Source organism: Chamaea fasciata, unplaced genomic scaffold, assembly GCF_029207755.1.
Source record: "Chamaea fasciata isolate MVZ Bird 193981 ecotype frontalis unplaced genomic scaffold, bChaFas1.0.hap1 SCAF_3, whole genome shotgun sequence".
Taxonomy (NCBI): domain Eukaryota; kingdom Metazoa; phylum Chordata; class Aves; order Passeriformes; family Sylviidae; genus Chamaea; species Chamaea fasciata.
In genome coordinates, this window is record NW_027094088.1 from 60217036 (window position 1) to 60238226 (window position 21191).

Consider the following 21191-nt stretch of genomic DNA (forward strand, 5'->3'; position numbering starts at 1 on the left):
ACTCCTAACTTGTAGTGTGTCAGGCACACAGCCACAAGCCTTTAAAGAAAAACTAGACTTCCATTAAGTCCATGTGCCATATATAGCACATAATATTTCTCACTGTATTTTAGATGCTGTAGATCTATCTGCTCCCATTTAATCACTGTCAACACAGGCACTCATTATTGGCATTTAAGATTTCTAGTATGATCCTAAATCCCTGGGAAAGGGCACAACACTGTACTTCACCACAGAGTAACAGGAATGTCTGAGATCAAAAAACAAAAGTATAACACAATAGTTTACCATACAGTGATTTCCAAATAGTCAATTCTATCCCTTTAATATAAAGTAAGTTGCAAAAAAATTTAATTTCTATAATTTTAATTTTAAAGTAATTATTTCTACTTAACTGCTTGTGGGTTTGTAACTAATACAGAATCATAAAACAGTTGGCTTTGGGAGGAACCTCTGGAGATAATCTTGTCCAAACCCTAAATCCAACCAAAACTTTACATTAAAAAAAATTTAATTTAATTGATACATATATATTTAATTTGGATTAGCCTTATATGCAAAGAAGGAGTTCAACTGCAAGTATGTAAAACCCAGAAAAATTGTTCTTTTTTACCATTCTGACCCTGAACAGTTTAGCTTCCTCTGCAATAGGAGCTTCTAACTTCAAAAGCAAAGAGCTTCTAACTTTAATTTAAAAGAATGCAAAAGAAAAGAGGAAAAAGACGCCAATATAACTAGACGAGTAGAAGAGGCTTTTAAAAATAAATTCCCTATGGTCTCCATTATTTCTCAAATGAAGGAATAAAAAGGAACACATGAAAAATGGCACATTGATACCACAAAACTACTTAGAATAGGAGTTAAGTTGTGCTGAGGAGTCTTCTTACCTTTTAATAATGAAGCAATTTTACTTTTAAAATGTTTTTGCTTGTTCTGGAACTATTCAGAAAATCTGAAAAAGTTTGCCTGACAGTTTAATCCAAAAAAGCATTTTAGATGCTAAGCTGACAATATAGAATTTACTAGTTTTCCACAGATGTGCTGTTAATTTTCTTTAATAGTTTAAATTAATTTTAATAAATACCTGCCAGGCAAAATATCTGCTTCAGGTCACATGAAACCTCTGATCTGTAATGAAATCCTTCAGTTTTCCATTTTAGTTAGAACAAAAAAAGTTTTTATCATGAGTTGATCCCAATAAATTTCCACTACCTTTCTCCCAGATCTTTTAATAGCCCCTTGAAAGATGCATTATCCATCCAGACACACTTGAGAATGATTTCCATACTGCCAGAATCCCTGCTCTTCATTCATGGTTATATCTTCTCACCCTTAAAATGAATGCACATGAATTTTTTGCAGTGCTAATTATGACCAGCCTTTTTCAGATTAATAATCTAGCTGCAGTAAGGAAGAAGCAACTCAGAGAACATCAAGGTGCAAAATAAATATTTGAGCTAGATAATGTAAGTGGGTTTACAACTGTCTGTTAGTTGGCTACTTACCATCAAGCACAGGTGAAAATTATTTACCATCCACAGTGCCTCATCATTTGCTGTTTTCTAAGAAAACAGGAGGTTTTGCTTGGTAAGGGCAGGCCCCCAGGACACTATGGAGTTTATGCTAAAGTTCAAAGGCGGGTATGAAACCATTGACTGTGCATCAGGACATGAACTGCTATCACAATCACATTCTCCTGGGTGGCACAAATATTTATGCAGCTTTCAGCACATTTAATTTAAATTATATCCCACAGAAGTTAAGTAACTGTTTTCCTGGAAACCTATCTAGGCACAGAATGACCTTGTTTTTACTCAGGCTTCTTCTCATGTGTTTCCACTCAATTGAAACTACTTCTCAGCTCACTGAGTTATCTCCTTATTTGGATATGCTGACTCTCTATATTGCTTTTTTCTACTACACAAATGCTTTCATCAGATTTTTTTATTCAATGTACTAGCATCAAGTTAATGCAAAATTGTACAAAAGTTAGTGAATTATTGCACTGAATTTTTTCATGTATTCAGGGTGCAAGGACTGGAAGCAGTCTAAAGTAGGCAGGCTGGGAATTCAGTAATTAATACCTGACCTAGACTGTTAAAAGTTATCTTAGAACATTTACAACACCCTGCTGATAGCAGTAGAGCTTTGGCGATTATTTAATAAGCAGCCTTCTGGTCTGCTGAGAATCTACAGATAACTGACTGGTCATGTGCTGCTGAGAGGTTTCCAGTTGCTTCATCTTATGCAGAAAGCTAAAATATATAAATATTTATTAATAGCAATTATACTTTCCACTGGAACAATATACAGCAATGACTGCATGGAACAGTGACCTTTGCAATCATGAGCTGATTATAAGAATGTATACATATTATATGTTTTGACATGATTATAATTTGGAAAGCTGATGTTTTACAATCTGCCACATGCAGGTTTAAATTCCTTACATATAAACATTTCTGTCATGTGTAAACCATTATTTACAAATTATACTGACTGTAGTTTCCTTATGTTACACACAGGAGGCTGTATCTTAGTTTCATTTGTAATTCAGAAAACTGACAAGCTATTATTTTTGTGAGCTGTCTCCCTGATTGGAGATCTGGGAGTTATTGCACAGGGTATCTAACTCGTCTGCACAGGTTTCTATCGTAAATCTAATACCAGAGACACAATGAGACTTCCTGTGTTTAAGCCTTCTTTGTATTGTAAAGTAAAAAAGAAGTGTAACTGCACAGTAAACTGTCCAGTGCAGACTGTCAAAGAGATTTCCAACATAAATTACAACCTAAAGTACTTCTCATGAATGGGGCAAGATTTGGTCTCTTTTATCAAGCTTTTGTTAGCATTTTTAAGCGTTTTTCTAAACTGAATATTTTCAGGTTAAACTAGGAACTGCAGGGACCCTAGCCCCATCTAAGGTTATATACCTTATTCCATTTTAGGGATGATATTCCCAGTGTTCCTCCACTGTCAGAGGAGAAGCAGAGGGTATCCCTGAACTCATGTAGAGCATAACTTAACACACCAAAACAGACCTAATTATTTGGCAAGATTTCTGCATTTCCCATTTAGGAAGTTCACTTGATAAAGTGTGTGGTGAGCCAAAAAATCTCAACTGTTTAAATTGTTTACAACAGTTTTCTCTGGTGATTCGCAACCTGCCAAACAATTAATGTGGTTTGAAGTTTTTGTAACTCACCTAGATGTATGTAGACTGCGATGAGGTCTTTCCTCAGTCTCCTCTTCTCCAGACTGACCAAACTGACTGACCTCATCTGCTCTTCATATGGCTTCCCCTCAAAGCCCTTCACCACCTTCATTGCCCTCCTTTGGACATTTCCTAGTAGCTTTATACCCTTACATTGTGATATCCAAAACTGAACACTACTCAAGTACTCTTTAATAGTTTCTCTTAATTCAACAGCATGGTGTTTCAATAAAATGTCAATACCAGTGGCCTCAAACTAGACAACAGAGCAATTCTTAGATTAATAAAACAGACATGTCCTGAAAGTACCTATGTGAACAATAACTCTGACAGTGTAGCTCAAAAACTACTTTGCAAACTTTTGTTTTCATTTTCAGTCATCTGTGTATCTAAAACTCATACAATCCAAGTGCCATCATATGGCTGAATAAAGAATTTTGTATGCTGAGTTTTGGCTCAAGCACCATTTTATTACTTAAGTTTCAACCTACTTGGAATGAGGATTTCATGATGAAAATTATTAAGTGCTTAGACCTTCATCTCAGTATAGTTCTTGACTCAATAGAGTATCATTTTACAATAAAATAAGGAAGTGTATTATATTTTAAGAGCATTTAAAATTGTCTAAAGTTATAGTTGTAAGTCCTAATACACCGTGCAAGACTTCTACCAAACTAAGAAACAGACATAAATTAGTACCATATTGTACACATGTTGATGAAGATAATATCCTGCCCAGTATGAAAATATCATCCTAAAATAGAAAGTCACATTTCCTCAGGATATTGATCTAGCTTAACTGGACCCTATAAAAGATGGAAAAGTGGATAATGTAACTTCAGACATGAGAAGTTATTAAGTGAATTGACTGCTGGATCAGGACCTAATCCTGAGTCCCTGCAGCATGAGAATTTCTCAGGTCAGATTGTTTTTATAGCTCTAATCTAATGCAGTGCACATTTGGGAAGGAGGAGGGACTCTGAAGTGAGTTACTTGCTGTGGTACATATTTTTTTGCAAAATTATTGGCTTATTTTGCCTCACAAAGTCCTAACTTCTTTTTTTTTTTTTTTTTTTTTTTTTTTTTTTTTTTTTTTTTTTCTCCTAGAACTCCACATTTCTCTTTGAATATTTTGGTAAAGATTTTATTTCTAGTCAAAGTGCTCTACAGTAAATTCTACTATGAAGGGTTTTGTTTTCTAATTCATGGTGTTTTAATACCTGAAAGGCTTAATCAGCAACTTAACAGACATGTGAAGCAAGATACAACTAACATTTAAAAATTACATTATTTGTTGGACATTTACATGCTGGATCCCTCTATACAAGAAACAGCAACTGTCACTCAGTGGAACTATTTCATCGACCAAAAATTGGCCATCTGCAACTTGTGGTGTCTACAAGAATACACAAGACAGCACTAATGAAGAGCTGCTACTGAACCGGTATGCAGCTTAGAACAAAAATCACAATTCCACTTTTAGGACACACACTGTCATTCCTTTGGCCCAGAGAAAGATGTTTAAACTTTAGGACAAGACATTAGAAAATGAAATACATCTTCTCTGCCTCATAAATTATGTTGATAATATGCAAAATATCATGAATTGGTGCATCTATAAAGAAATATGGTCAGTATTAGTTACCATCTTTACCACAGCTGAGGAGCTGGTGACTAAAAAGGATTGAGGGCATGATCACATATAATTTTCTACCATTAGCTGTCCCACAATACTCACTTTCTTGGTTAGCAAAAAGCAGATTTTGTAGAATGAAGTATTGACCTCACTCCTGCAAAAAACCTGAGACACCATAATTTGGGAAAGGCATTTTTTGTACCACTATTTTTCTTGCTCGGGCCCACTCAAGAGAAACCAGAATATGCCTTGAAAAGTAGTTACACTAATTCTTTTTTTTGTATCCTCCTATGATTCTACTTGATCTGATTTATTGCTTCTCCTTCTTCAACCCTATTTAGCTATTTTATTACTGGCTCAGATCACTTTCCAGGGTTCACTGCTTTTGATATACTCCAGTACAAAAAAGGAGTATGTGATACAATCATATAAATTACAAGATTGATAACAACTCGTTGTTCCTTCATTTATTTTCATACTAACCTGAATCAAAGATGAGTTTAAAATTTCTTAAAGTGGTTATATCAAGAACATACTGATTCTAATCACTGCTAATATAATTGTTTTAAACAATTAGCAGATTATCATGTGAAGACAGAAATAACCCATCCCTGAAAAACAAACATTTAAAAGGATTTTCCTACGATATAATCACAAAATATCTTCCTTCTTTCTGATGAGTGTCAAATGCAATAGACAGGAATTTACAGCATAGCCTGATTGATGAGAAGCAAACAATAGTTTATGCTTTGATGTCATGACAAACACCCACAGTTCTTTTATGAAGTACAAGTAATTTGCCTCCAGGCCACTTTCCAAATTGCCAGCGTAAATTTTGATTTTCCTAAATTTTCCCATACAAACCATTTTTTAGGGACCTCTCAAAATTAAATAACAATGGTCAAGGGCAGAGTGGGCTACCACAGAACCAGACTTCGTGTCTCAAACAAACCCTTTATTTATTTATTTATTTATTTATCATGTGGTAAAAATTTTAATGTGCATTTAGGAAGAATAAAGACCATTATATCCAAGGACATGTCCATGAGTTCAGAGGTACCCAGGCAACAGGGTTGAGGTTAGGAAAGTACGTGATGAAGTATCACTATATTCTTACCAGCTTGCACTCTTCCCTTGGCACTTACTGGCCACTGTGATTATAAAGAGGCTGCTGGGCTGGTTGGATTTTCCTCTGGTGCAGTTTAGATACTGTTATATCCTCAAACTTTGTCTTTTCCTAAGAAATATGGTTTATGATTCTATGTAAAGAACTGAGAAGTATAAACCTTTGTTTTGCTGCCTTATAAATGTAATAGATATATTCTTTACTGATATGTTAATACATAGGTATTAACAAGTATCTCTCTGTTTTCTCTGAGGAAAAAAAATAAAACTACTGGGCAAGACTTGTTTTAAGCCTGAATCTGTGATCTTCCCTCTCTCAGGACAAACACTTCTTCAGATCTGCAGGGTTAATCCTGTTTGTAGTTTAATGGTTTATTACAGATTGTGCTTCGATTTCTTTGAGTACTGCAAGGTGGAAGCTCTTCAGAGCCACTGCAGAATACTTAATAGTGATTCACAGAATACCTAATATAGATCCAGATCAAAGATCTATAATAAAATAACAACTGTATGTAAGTATACCCAATACTGATTGAGATCAAATGGGAGAAATTTTGCCTTAGTAATCTTAAGATACAAAAAACCACCCACAAAAATAACACGTACTTAAAACTACTCTTCATTTTCTTGGTAGATGGCCAGATGAGAATTAGATCACATGTAAGCATGGATTTACACTCCTCCTAGTTACAATCCGCTTCTGAATTCCACCTTTCCTTTCTTCCCTCCCTAAAAACAAAGAACTCAGTGGGCTCATGTGATATTTTTAGACCACTTTTTAACAACATAATTGTCTGTAAAGCTTGCAGCAATTTGAATTTCCCTGTGGTGAGTTGACACAAAAACTAACAAGGAATAAATAAATAAGTTAACTTATTAATTAATAAAGAGAAACTACTGAAAGTCCTTACAGAGCTTAAAGTTCCAAAGCAGCCCTATGGACAACCCTAAGAACCTTGGGAAGTTCAAGATCAGTGAACATGCTGTGTACTTGCAGCCTGTGTGCTTGGAGCTACCTGCCTGATGGGATGGTTTTATGTTGGCTCCTAATGGGATACGGAATGGTGTCCCAAGCAGATGTACTCGTCAGGGTAGCTCAAGTCACTGAGTATTCCCATTGCTGTTCACGTAGTCAGGATAATAAAGCACACCAATTACAAAATGTTTGCTAATTGCTATTGCCGTACTGCTGGGATTTCTAGTTAAGATTCTTTGCACACAGAAGAAACTACTTATGGCCTTTTGGGCAGTATTCTGGCTATTCTTTTTTCTACTTTCAGTATTTTACATAATCCATATATATGTATTTCTAGTGAAGTGGTTGAGAATGCTTTTGCCACTCTGGTCAATTTTCCTGAAGGTCCCAGATTGCCCAAAGCACATGCACATTTAACTAGGATGCGTACATAAATCTGTGGTACTGATTACACATTTTTACTGACTGAGTTAATGAATAAAATTTCGTTTTAGTGTCCCTCCTCTTACTCATTCATTTGGTATTCATTGTTTTAACACTGACCATAATGATACCCATTAGGTTTTAAAATGGATGTCATTTATCCTTGCATAAGAATTCCATCATAATTCAGCAAGATGGCAATATACTCATTATGATGGATCTTTTCATTAATAAGGTGAATTTGTGTCCACATTATCCAATATAATATCTGCAGTATTCAAGCGTTAATTAACATGCACTTATTTTAAAGTGGTAGTCACTACCTGCCTAGAGCAAAATAAATCCTGAATTGTAAGCTTGAATTCACCACATTCTTCAAGCAAAGTGTAGGCATTTCAGTAAATACCCAGTGTTTGCAGTGCTTTATGAAATGCAGCAGCAATAGCATCCATGCTGTAGCATTTATGAAAACTGGACTTTCCCATGTTAGAAAGCAGTATGCTGTTAACAGGCAAGAAACCCTGGGAAATCATTTTCAAAGACATGGTTGACTGTAGCCACTTTGTAGTTATTTCTGCTGCTGTTCTGAGCATTGCAGAACAATCTCAGGTACCTAAACAGTGAATGAGAGAGTGGCTTTTCAGCTCTCCGAAGATTTTCATATTACAATATGAAACTAAACATATCTCGTAGAAATGTCAGAAGGACTTCAATAGGTCAGATCAAAATCTCTTTAGTCTACAGCTTTCTGTCTTAACACAGGAAAAAAATTCATAATGTTACGAAGGAAATAATCTGTCATCTTCAATTCAAAAAGCCGTGGATGTATTCAAACTGACCCAAATTTTTGTATTGGAAAAATATAGTCTTCTGCTGTGTTGCAGCGCAGAATAACACTATGTGTTCTAAATATCTTTAATGCATAAATGGATGTAAATTAGCAAATTTTAAATGGAAATCAAAAATAAAACATGCAAAATACATACAGGAAACCGACATAAGAATGTAAATTAGATTTTTCTGGGTTAAAAACACCAGGAATCTTTTGAAGAAAACAAAGGAGTACTTTTTTATGGATCTACTAAAAGTTTTTACTTTAGCTGCTTGTCATAAAACATTTCATAGATCTATAGAAAAATAATTTTCTAAATGCTGCATTTAGCCATACAAAATACCAAAAGACAGCCTGAAAGAACTATCATGTAAAAATGTTGAGAGGAAGTCAAAGGTGCACTACATTTTGGAACATATAGTGTGATAAAAGTTACTTCTCTGTACAATACATCTACAGATAATTGCCCAGAATTATCTCACTTCTCAAAAACAAGTATATAAAAAAATGTCTTCACAGTACTGGGAAACAAAGTAGACAAAGCAGGTAAATAATGATTCATAGGAAAAGTAGCTCAAGCTAAGTTATTCATATTTGCCTAGAATAATACTCTCATAGACAGCCAAGTATATAAGTGGCATACTGAAAGCACACTGTAGTCAGTAATAATATTTATAAACACATATAAATTACGTGAAAAGCTGCCACTTTCTTTATTTTAAATAAAGAATGTGAACCTCAAAACTGCTTTTTCCCCCACGAAACTTGCATTGAAAGACTGGAAGCTTTTTATATAATTCCAACTTTGCCTGTAACTTTCAGAAAAAACATTTAATTTGTAACTCAGTAAAATGAATTAAGAACTGTGTTGTCACAGGAAGTCACACATTTTCAAACAGGTTTCAGAGTTTGATGAGGTCACCTCTGAATGGTGAATGCACTTCTATTTGATTCAAAATTGAGAGACTCTGAGATTCAGAGAGCTCTTTTGCCTATCCTAAATTTTTTCAGCTATCATTCATTTTCCTTGAATATTGCAGGCAAAACGACATGTTGTTTCATGGAGCTCTGAGAAGGCCTGGTAATGAGTCTGGCGATTTACTGATAGAATCATCTACTTGATCATACTTATGGTGGGAATAAGAGATTTTGAATTATCCTGGCATCATTAAGGTTTGAAAAGACCTCTGTGATGAAGATTATTCATCAATGTAATGCTGCCAGGTCCACCACTAAACCATGTCTCTAATCACCCCATCTACACATTTTTGAACGTTTCCAAGGATGGTGATTCCACTGCTTCCCTGGGCAGTCTGTTCCAAAGCTAGACCACTCTTTCAGTGAATAAATATTTCCTGATATCTAATCTACACCTCCTTTGGCACAATTTGATGCTCTTTTGTCCTGTCGCTTGTTACCTGGGAGTAAAGACCCATGGCCACCTGTTTATATCCTCCTTTAATGTACTTACAGAGAGCAGTAAGGCCCCCCGAGGTTTTTCTCCAGGATAAACAACCCCAGTTTATTACCAAATGTTAGAATTTTTCTACTACTGCAAGTTTCTTTTCAGAAACAAAGTAAGAAAATTGCAGTGACATATCCTCAAAGGCACACTGCAGTTACTCAGCCAAGTTCATTAATGCCAAAGAGGATCACACTTTCCAAATTCAGAAACAAAATATCTCCTTGCGATGTTTCTAATGGTAAATTTGAGAATGTTTAGCGAAAAAAGCCAAAGCAGTATTTTAATGAACCACTGTCAGCTAGCTTTAACAAAAAAGCTTGAGAGCTTTTTGAGAAAAGTTGCCCTGATCATTCCTCTGTTTAATTTTCTGTGTTTTTTTAGTCTCATGTGGCAATTTTTATTCTCTTTCACCCTTTGTGTTACACATTCATATATTTGTTCAACAGATGAGATGCATGTATAAAGTGATTTTTATTCAAATGAATAGGTATACTTATCACCTATTTGATTTAAAGCAAAAGAAACAGAACAGTGAGAAAACAGGATTTTGGTGCATCTACTTAACTGAGCTAATACATCATCTATGAAAGAGGAAAAATTCACTAGGCTGCATAGCACAGAAGATGAAACTTGGCTAAAAAACTGTAGAAAGTTCTTTCAAAAAAACCTTTTCATCACAGCAGACTAAACAGAATTAGCTCACACATTTAAGTAATAAGACACAGCTGACTAAACAATGTACCTATTTATTTGATCAGCATTAAAGACATCTGTTGTTATAAATCTACTTACTAAGTTAAAAAATGCAGCTTTGGTCCACCAGTTTTGTTACTTTTGACTGCTTAGGTTTATTAAGTTGGGAAATCTTCTTTCCATACCTAATACAGAATACTGATCTATTATTTCCTTTTTCTTTTCACTTTTTTAACTTCTTCATTTTTTTTTTAACTTGGCAAACTTTTACAATTACTAGATATATGTACAACTCTGTATTGTTGCATTTAATTTAAAATATATAAGAAGAAAAAGTTCTTCTCTAATATGACAGACTTTGATCATCTGAGCTTCAAATAACTTCAAAGTAAATGAAATACTGTGTTATGGTTTTTCTGGAGCACAGAAGATACAATATTGATGGAAAACTACGGATTACTATTCACTGTATTTATATCCATTAATATTTCTGCAAACAAACTACCTAGTTCATGGCAAAGCAAACTTAGAGTTGTGTTAAGTTTTGCCTTAGTAACTGCATGGAAGTATGTGCTGCAGTGAGGGAGAGCTCACCAGGACACATGTCAGGAAAACTTCTGTTACTAAGAGATGCATGGCTATGGAGAGGATTGCTGTACTGACTGGCTAATTGCATAGCCTAAAGTCTTTCATTTAAAGGACTATTCACTCCAGGTCAAGCCTTCAGAGCATGTTGGAGCTACCTTATAGATAATGAGATGTGGTTCAGGAATATATAAAGCCATATCTCTTCTGCAATTTCATTTTAAAAACTGAGTCATAACCAAAATCATCTTTTAGGATGTTAAACTGAAGAGATGTATCTCTGCCACTGTTATTTTTAATTGATAAAACACACTTGAAATCCTCAACATAACAAAAAAGCCTAGAAGAAAACTGACACAGAATGTTGTTAAAATGACTGCCTTCACTGTGAAAAATTTTCCTGGAGCTAAAAAGAATTAAACTAGCCAAGGAATTGATCCAGAAGTGTCAAGTATTTAATGATATTTGATACTTACAGCTTCAAAAACTTGTAATAAAATAATGAAAAATACTGATAATGTTACAGTTCTTCTATCTTGCCCATTTTTCTGAGGAAGTTAGCTCTGGAAAATAAAGTGATAGAGCTAAGAGGGCCAAACACACATCACACTGCAATCAGAAAAAAAAAAAATTAACCTGCATCACTACAGAATGCAGCAGCAAGAGTGCTTGTGAAACCGAAAAGGTATGTAGATACCAATCATAAATTCATCCAGCCATCTCAGGAGACAGAGGTGGTACTGCATGTATTGTCAAAAACATTCTATTCATGGAATATTAAGGCAGGACTATTTAAAAATCCAAGAAAACCACAAAACAACCTCACCAAAAATAAGTCCAAGTCCATTCATTTGGGTAAAACAATCATCTGTCTCTACTCATGCATGTTATCTGCTCTTGCTGCTGCCACTGCTGTCAATCTGAAGTTGATAGGTAATGGCCCTATGATTCAGGGAAACTGCTCAAGTGTGTACTCAGGCTTCAGTTTGAGAGATGGGTTCATTTATCATCACAATAAGCTATTACCATTGATAGGTCACAACACTTTGAAGAGACAGTCAGCCTAATTGGCTCAATTCAGTTAGCTCTGGATGTGCCTCTAAGAGACCAGCATTGCTTTGCAGGTAATATTCCATTATCCAACAAACCACTTGTTTAATAATTCATTGCAGTTCAGATTAGGGTTCTAGCACATGATTATCCCTTCCGTATGCCAAATATTGAGGCCTTAACCCTTTTGTATCTTAGGTGCAAGAAGAAAAATACAAATTCATTCCATAGTTATGGTAATCCATACTTCTAAAAACTTATTGAATATTTAAAATTCCCACTTTCTAAAGAAATCCATTGTATTAAGCTAGAGTCTCTCTCTGGAAAATAAAATCTCTTCCACCATCATTCTCTTCTATTAAAGATCATCTTACAATATGCAACCTTACTAGGAATGTCAAGCAATGGATCTCATTTTGCCTTCTAGAGATTCAACAAAGCAGTATGAGTCCATTCAGAGCAGTCAGGGTAAATGAGACATGCAACATGAGACACAGGATCTACAGGATTTAAAGGATGCTTCATGCACTGTTCAGGTATTAGATCACAGCATGATACTCATTATTAATATGCTTAGAATAGTGACTCTATGAAAACAAAAGTTAAAACTAAGCCAATAATTCAAGATTCTGATCACAATTGTGCCACTTACTTGTCTGGTTACCATTTCACTATTCAATTTGTTGGCAGTTTATCACCGCCATAATGATTACTGCTTCCCATAGACAAACACAAAATAAATTTAAAAATCATTACTTTGTGTACACTTTGAATATCAGTTTGGGTTTTCTTTTACTAATGATGTCTTAATTGAATTTGTATCATTTTCAACCATTTATCCCACTTTTACATCTTCTGTACTCTCATTAATAAAGCCACTTTGTGTTTTAAAAAACAGAGACTCTGCCAATATTTTGTTTTACAAACACACAACCTTTTTGGTAATGACAGTAGAAGTAAAATTATGTTAACCAAGTTAGTTAGATTAGGTCTCCCAAATGTGTGAATTGATTAAAAATTCCCAGAACACGCATACAATAAAATATGAGTCCCATAAACCCACAAACACAGATTTCCTAATTGCATGTGTACATGGCTGATTAGCACTTGGATTTGGGCACCTGTGCTACACATGTTTGGTTTTAAAATTTCTTAATGACACAAGGTAGTGTGTGAATCAAGTTTAGGCACCAAAACTCAGTTTCTAAGGACAGGCATACAATAGCAAGGTTAATTCCTGTATGTATAATGGAAACAACATAATTTATCCATCTTGCAGAGAAGGGAAGCTGCATGTAAGAAAAATTTTGAGATTGTCAGATGCTACTGAGCACGTCAGACTTGAAAAACAATATATAACAGATTGAAAATACAACAAATGGTTTGTGCCAAAGGTTGTTTCCCTTGCACACCATCAGAAATTCTCAGTATTTCTGCCCTGCTGCATACTGCCTTTTTGATGTGGAAAGCAAAGTTGAACACCACAAAATTACAAAACTAGAGCTCAGTGGCATCATGCAGTGTTGCTAATGAGTTATATAAACTCAACAATTTCAATTACATTCTATTTCAAGATTTTGTAAATCATTTAAATTTGAAGTAAATTTGGGGGGGGAGCAGGTAAATCAAACAGAAATTGCAGTTTCTTTATTCATAAAGGGGAATCTGGAAACTAAACATAAAACTGCCTCTTTATGGCTCTCAATATTTTGAGAATGACTTTTCAGAGGTTCTCAAGTATACCCTTTCGGTGATGGGTATAAATTCCTTCATCACACTCCTGTGTAACCCAATATGAACCAGATGTTTGGACTATAAATTCTCTCTGATTAATCTAAGTGAGTAAATCTTGATTAAACACTTTACTTACAGGTACCCTGTGATGAGCAAGGAACTCTAAATATAGTTTTCAAAGCAAACACTTATTTCCTGATGAAGTATTCAGCATGCAGAGGAATGTATGTAAGAGCAATGAAACACAAGAAAAACAAAACCCCTATGTATCCACCCTTTCATAAATTTAAGTATTCTTTTGCAGTCATTAAGTAACCACTATTCAATTTAGCTATCTCTAGCTTGGGAATCATCATCACCATGTATCTTTGCATGGTGATTAGCCCTCAGTAAAACCCACCAGATATATAAATTCTTCTCAGGTCAAAGCCTTTTTTTCTTTTTCTTCTGCCTTTTCAGATCCTTCATTATTTTAGTATTTGGGATCAAAGAAATCAAAGAGCAAGACTTTGCAAGCTGGAAAGCATATTCCCCCAATTTACCTCCTTCTTCATTATTTCCTATCACTCCTCAGTGTTCTCTCTCCAGCATTCACTTCCCTTGTTTTGTGAAACTGCTTGACTTTCTGCTTGTTTCTCCATTTTTCAACTGCCTCTACTGACTGAAACCCTTGCCTTCAAGGCAGACTTGGGTAAGCAGGTAACACAAAGGACACTTGAGATTAATGAAATAATTTCACCAACAGTAAATTTCCTCTTTTATCTAGGGTAGTGTAAGATGATTTTAGCACTAAGAAATTAAATGTAACATGGGATACATGAAATACAGCAGTCAGTGGACTCAGCTAGGCAGAGCCTGAGCCCTGTTTCAAACCATTTCCAAGGCTGTAACAGTCTACTGGGCATCCTTAGTCTCCTTGTAATCACAATAGTGGCTGTACTTGAACCATCCCAAGAATCATTAAAAGCATTAATGAGGAACAAAGTGTGCAAAATTTACTTATCTCTTGGTGGTTCTTTACAGTCATGGGTAGCTGAGCCCCAAGTAGGACAGTACTAATATTGCTGCACTTTTTACTGGGGATCAAGCCAAATTTGGCAAGTCACAGCTGTGAAAGAATGCAGACATCTACCCCTGCCCATTTCATGGTGCCAAGATGAAAGAATATTTCAAGAAAAAGAAAGAATCTAAAGAAAATCATGAAATACAAATTAGGTAAACTTAAAGAAAGCATTTCAGATGTGGTTCAAATCCTTAAAATATTTTGTTCTTCCCTTGGATGTCTGCTCTGTTTGCCTCATCTTTTCCCTATCTGACTGCTTATTATCTCAATTTTTAGAAGCTATATTGAAATAAGTGCTAACAAAATAAATGGTACATTTGGTATAAATTGAAGACAACTTCATACTGTTGACTGAGTCTGATTACCATGGTGACTTGGTTTCAGTCAGGCCAGTTTAGACTGTGATTTAAAATAAAACAGCATTATTTAGATCAGTTTAATGTTACTTGTTATAAAGCAAAAAACATATCAATAAACTAAACCATCTTTTTCTTAGAAGAATGCATTCCAATGTGAAAGACAAAAGATACTGAAGTAGCTGTCTTTACATAATTTATTTTTTCTTTAGATTTAACTGAATAATTTTATTTTTCTGCCATGTGTTGGCTGTTGACTATTTTAAAAAATCTGAAATTTGCAGCAACTATGAATAACTTCAGGGGTGTTGAAGGACATTTCTTGCATAGTATGTATGCCTACTACTACTTCTGATGCCTATTACTGTTTATTTTAGAAACATGAATAACACGCATGTAACCCAACTATTTCATCCTACTGATACTTAAAATATATTAAGAATCATTAAATGTCCCTGCAAAATTGGTGTTGTTATGTTATGCCTTACACTTGAGGATCACATTCTCTACTCTGTTCCCAATTTACTGTTACAAGCTTGGAGATGTGCTTTGCTACACATTCAAATCTGGTGCTGACACTTTCATGTGCGGAGGGTATAAAAAAGGCAAGTTCATCACGAAGTATTGGCTTTACCATCACACAGTGAGCGGATACTTCAAGCACTACCATTAGATTACTAAAGGGTGTCCTGCTTAAATTTGGACAACCCATACTCATTAGTGAACAAAATCTTCTACTGCTGGCCTAAACTGTCCATACAACCAGCAGAAAGGAAGGGCTTTCTTACAAAAGAAGGTCACACCAGCTCACCTAAGCTGCACTATTTTGGTTCCCTGACAATGAAGCAATACAGACACGTGCCTAAAAAAATCAGCTGGCTGGCTGAATTTGACACAGGTGAGTGTTGGAATTCTGTAGGCTAGATTATTTTCACTAGGCCAAATAATTTCAAAACCAGCTAACGGTAAAAAACAGTAGCTTCCAACTACAATTCAACTTGCATTTCATCCATTTATACCAAAAGGTATTATGCTAGATTGCCTTCCTTTTCAAGGCAGGCATGAAAACTAAAGGAGTTGTGGGTCTGTTTAACTCCATCATGTCCTATGAAAAGAAAATCTTGAGATCTGAAACCATGACTATACTAGATGAAGCTTTCTGGGCTTAGATGCATTCATAATTCAGGACAATTGATCCCGGCATTTCAGTTCCAGCTGATTATTGTATTATTTACGCTTCTTTATGTTTTGGGTCTCAACTCCATTCCTTCCCCACTGGGAGCCATAGACTGCAATTTGCTTGCATTATTCCGCCTTTTGTATCAGAATTGCCTAAGAAATGAAAACAAATGGAAGGAAATAAACATAAAAGGCATGAGGACCTAGTTTATGATTATTTTATAATTCAATTTTTAATCCTATGAGGTATTCTAGGCAGTCTGCAATAGATAATATGTCACAAAACAAACTGCTTATTCTATCCCAATCTAGTTTTCCACAAGTGAAGTACTTTTAAAAGGCTGACAGATTTTTAAAATTTGTATGAATTGACTACAGGCTTATTACAGTGTCTTCATTTCTGGTCTCAATGAAACAATGACTTAGTGAAGTCAGCAAAGAGGTTATTAGCAAATAGTTAATTATAACATAACAGGAAAATAAATGAAGGAATAGGGTCAAAAGCGCCCTTCCTCTTCTGTATTCACAGACTACATAAAATTTTCAGCTGCTGTCTTGGTTTTATCTAGATGTCAAAGAAAGAACAATATCTATCATATGGCTGCTTTAGGTCTGTAGAGTTCACAAATATGACGTCCAAGAATTTTTCCAAGAGGTGACAAAGCTTAACATTCAAACATCTTTTGCTTTAATTTTCAACATGCTCTGACTTCATGAAGGATCAGCTTACATTAACCTTACTTATAGTGAATGGGATCATGCTTTACAACTAATTTAAACGATTCCTGTAAAACGGTTGCATTCAAGAAACATCTCAGTCCAAGTCTGTCAGTATGCATATAGCGGTTTGGAGAAAAAGTGGTTTAGGGTTTCCATCATGTTGACTGCAGTTTGAGTAACGTCAGCATTAGTGTCTGCTCAAAACCCAGATGGAAGAGTGCCAGGGGAAGTATTAATGTGCTGGGTGTTGAGACCTAACAATGTCCAGAGATTTGAATTCTATGATGAACTCCACCTAAGGACTAAATTAACCAGCCAATGCTGACCAAAGGCAGTGCCCTAATCATCTGAAATAGGCAAAGTAAATCTTCACATTAAAGCTGTCCCTTGGCATAGAAATGAAGATAAAATTTGCAGCTGCAGAAAAAAAAGTATGTACCCAAAATTGGAAGTTTCCTCACTGAAATTCAAGTGGCCTCAGCCACCTCTCATGTTTGTGTCATGGAGGGGTGAGGAGGGGTGTCATATGTTTAGCTATGTTGAATATCATGTTTACTTTTGTCTAATTATAAGGAGCTTCTACTCATCATACAAATTATCAAACTACTTTTTGATGAGGCATCAAAGAGGCAGAGTATATATGTAATGTTAGACTTCCAAAATACCACACACACCTAACTCTTCTGCACTGACTTTAAAGAAACAAGAATTTCACATTATCCTGCTGAGTTGGGTATCTATTTTTTTATTTATTTTATACTTTCTTTTCAGTGCTCTGATCAAATGCTATCATACTATAACTTGTAATACTTTCAGACAAATTTGAAAAATATTTCAGCGTGGACACATGTTTAAAAGAGACTTACAGATCCATTGTCACAACAAATTAAGAAACTGCTAACTAAAAGAAAATGGGGTTTTCAAATACCTAAAATGTAATTAGAGTTTCTAGAATGATGTAATTCTTTAGATACTAGAAGGTCTAACACAGAACAAGTCCTCATGATTGTTGCAATCCTTAGTTCAGTAGGCTATGAGAAAGTACGCAGGCAGGAGTATAAACTGCTTTATGATACCTAGTAAAACCTAAATACTAGCCATTTTAAATCTGTTCTCTCAAATTATCCACTAGATACTTCATTTCTAGAAATTAAATTCCTACAGATTACTTCCAAACGTATTCTGCATCAAAAAACATCGTTCAATTTTTCAGTTCAAGTGCATATGATATGTTTTTGAAAAAAATTACCTGAATTTATACAACAAAGTTTAAGTTCTGGAAGCAGCACGCATATTTAGAAGAATAAAAGGGCATGGTAATGTTAAAGTAATTTGCTTATGTTTTTGTCCCACTCTGACATAAACAACAATCCTGTACCATATACAGCCTCTTGTTATTTCGAATGTCTCCTTTGAGACACAGTAAAAGACCAGTATCACACAGCCTAGTGCCACACAGATTTAGATGAGAAAGAATAAGCTGAAGGTTGCACAGGGGCCTCCTATTTATAATGGTTTTTTCCTCCAAAAGAAAGATGGAGATGGATGTAAAACAAGCAGATAGCACACATATGTCAACCAACATTGTGGAGGCATACACAGGACATGCCAACTTCATATTAAAAGAATTATTTGGTATAAGGTTTCTGAGCTATATTTGAAATGCAGGAGGGTTACTACCTCTCTTTATTCAATTTTAATTGGGGAATATTATTTAAGAGCAATAATTTTAGCAATATAAAGAAGAGGCAGCTTTCTGTGATACAAGATTTATAAATTACAAGTGAAGTGTACATCTTGATAAAAGATTTCCTAAATTTTTTCTGTTTCTTAAGACAAAAATTCTTAAAGAGTTTGCATGCTTTCACATACCAATTATTCTATAGCTAGCAGTTATTCTCAAGAAAGGATGTTTTTATCTAGATTCAGCAATTTGGTTTTATTCAGTTTCAGCTATTTAGAGAAATGCTTTATTGAGTTTACAAATAAGGACTCTCGATATTCTATTTCCATTTCCCTTTCCATAGCATAAATCATCTGGCCTAGGCATGTCATTACAACTACAGTTTATGTGATGCAACATGACAGTTAAGATGTACTGTGGTAATTTGAGTGCTTTCACTGTTATTGTAGTATCAAAAATTTATATGGTTCAGTTATTAAGGCAAATTGCTTCATTCATACAGCGATATCTGACAGTAACCACAAAGGACCTCCAAATTACACTGAAAAAATATCATCCACATTCAAATAATGTGTGCATATTCCTACCATTATTTTGCTCACTGACTAGAAGCAAGATGAAATTCTGTCAGTAAAAGTATCAGTTCATATTTCAGGGTAAGTTCACCAGACATGCAATAGTATAAAAGAAACTCCCCCTTGTCCAGCTAAGTGAGCCTGACTCTCTTTAACAATTTATAGGCCATGAACAGGATGCCCAATTCTTCGGAATGATGCCATTTAGTTTCAACGTGCTCACTTACCTTCTGGCATGTTGATTTTCAGCCAACAAGAAGAAATAAATAAATAAGAGGTTGACTAGCCTGAAGAGACTACAGAGGAAAACGGGCTCAAATACATCAGTGTTATCTTTTCTGATAAGTTTTAACATAATCAGGGTTACAGGAAATGGAAAGCTGTTAAGCTTTCTTCACATTTAAGACTCATTCAGTCTTCAATTCTACTCTCTGGAAAAAAAAAAAGAGATTTTCATGGAAGTATTTTGGATTTGGTATTTGACCTGTGAGGTGTGAATATGTGTGTACATGTATGCATTAGAGCTGTCAGAAAGCTCACAACAGCATTTTCTGAGTTTCAGGGCAGAGAGCTCCCCACACACAAGTTTCTTGACAAACATTAAAGTTTTGCAACACACCCCCACAACATCTGATACACAACCTGCATCTCTGAAAAGCAGATGAGGAAACTGGTTTTCAAAACAGAGGACAAGGTGGGAAAAGAACAGGCCAAGCTGAACCACACACCAGCTAGTTCATTCAAAAACCAATGTTGTGAACTAGCTGGAGTTCTCCAACACCTGACATCAGGAGATCAAGGAGGGATCAAGGTTAAAGATACTTAGTTAATTTTGTCTACCTAACTTTTTGCCTCTCAAGATACTCCACTCGGGTGATTCTTTTCTGTGTGCATTTTTGCCAGTCAAATAGCTAACCAATTTTATCCTCCGTCAGTTCCACCCCCCTTTAAAGCCTTACCTTTTTCTCAATAAATCAAATTGGTGCTTAGGCAAGTACCACCTGCACTTACTTTGTTGCCCAAGTAAGAACTGGGTGCGCTCCAATAGTAGATCTGTGGCAGTACTTCTTGTGCAGCCACGTTGCTGATGCTAAGCTGCTGACGCCCATTAAATTTCTTTTGTGTGGGGATAACTCTGAGGAGACCAGGGAAGTCAGTCAGATACCAACCATTCATGTCTTCTATCTAAAATGATAGGAGAATAAATAAATAAATAAAACTCTACATTACAATAAGAATCAGGACACTGATCATTTCGATAGTCCCAGCCTCAGATTCTCCCACTTTTTAAAAAACTGATTAGGTTTAATAGCAGTGTGGGTACCAAGGTTTAATAGCAGTGTGGGTACCAAGGAAAACACAAAGTAAGAACAGCAAGCATTTCTTATTGCATATGACTAGGAATTATAACTTCTCAGTTTGAAATAACTGCAATTCTTTGCATTCTGTGCTTCACGGTCTAGAGCAAGGAGGAAATTCCATCATACAAACATATGCGCAACAATATCTAGAAATATTTTGCGAGTTTTCAATAAATAATATTAGTCACAGATTGTACAGAAGATGAGCTGAAAAATGGATATACATTTTTGATTGCTGTGGGCAGCATAATTTATAATATTTTCTAATTCTAAAACCTTACAACTTACAAGGCCAAACATACTTTTTGATACTTTTATACCTCTTTGGTGCTGGAATGCACCAGAACTTGAATTCCTGAAATCCCCTAAGTAGAAATAAATCATCAGAGAAGAGCACACCTTTCATTCAAAGATGGCTTCTGGAGCCCAGATACAAGCAGAACAATAAATGAGCTCATCCATGGAATGAAAAATTTCCCAGTTGCTGGCATGTAAATGAGGACATTAGATATATTTTACT

The 21191-nt window shown here is 35.2% G+C and overlaps 1 protein-coding gene across 1 annotated transcript in view; it reads right to left on the reverse strand.

The window, feature by feature from the left end:
• The window catches only part of LAMA2 (laminin subunit alpha 2), a 338729-nt gene that overhangs the window by 174652 nt on the left and 142886 nt on the right, over positions 1 to 21191 (reverse strand). The window contains exon 12 of the mRNA XM_066180303.1: positions 20322 to 20495. Coding sequence (XP_066036400.1) covers positions 20322 to 20495 — 174 coding nt within the window. The remainder of the gene's footprint in view (positions 1 to 20321; positions 20496 to 21191) is intronic.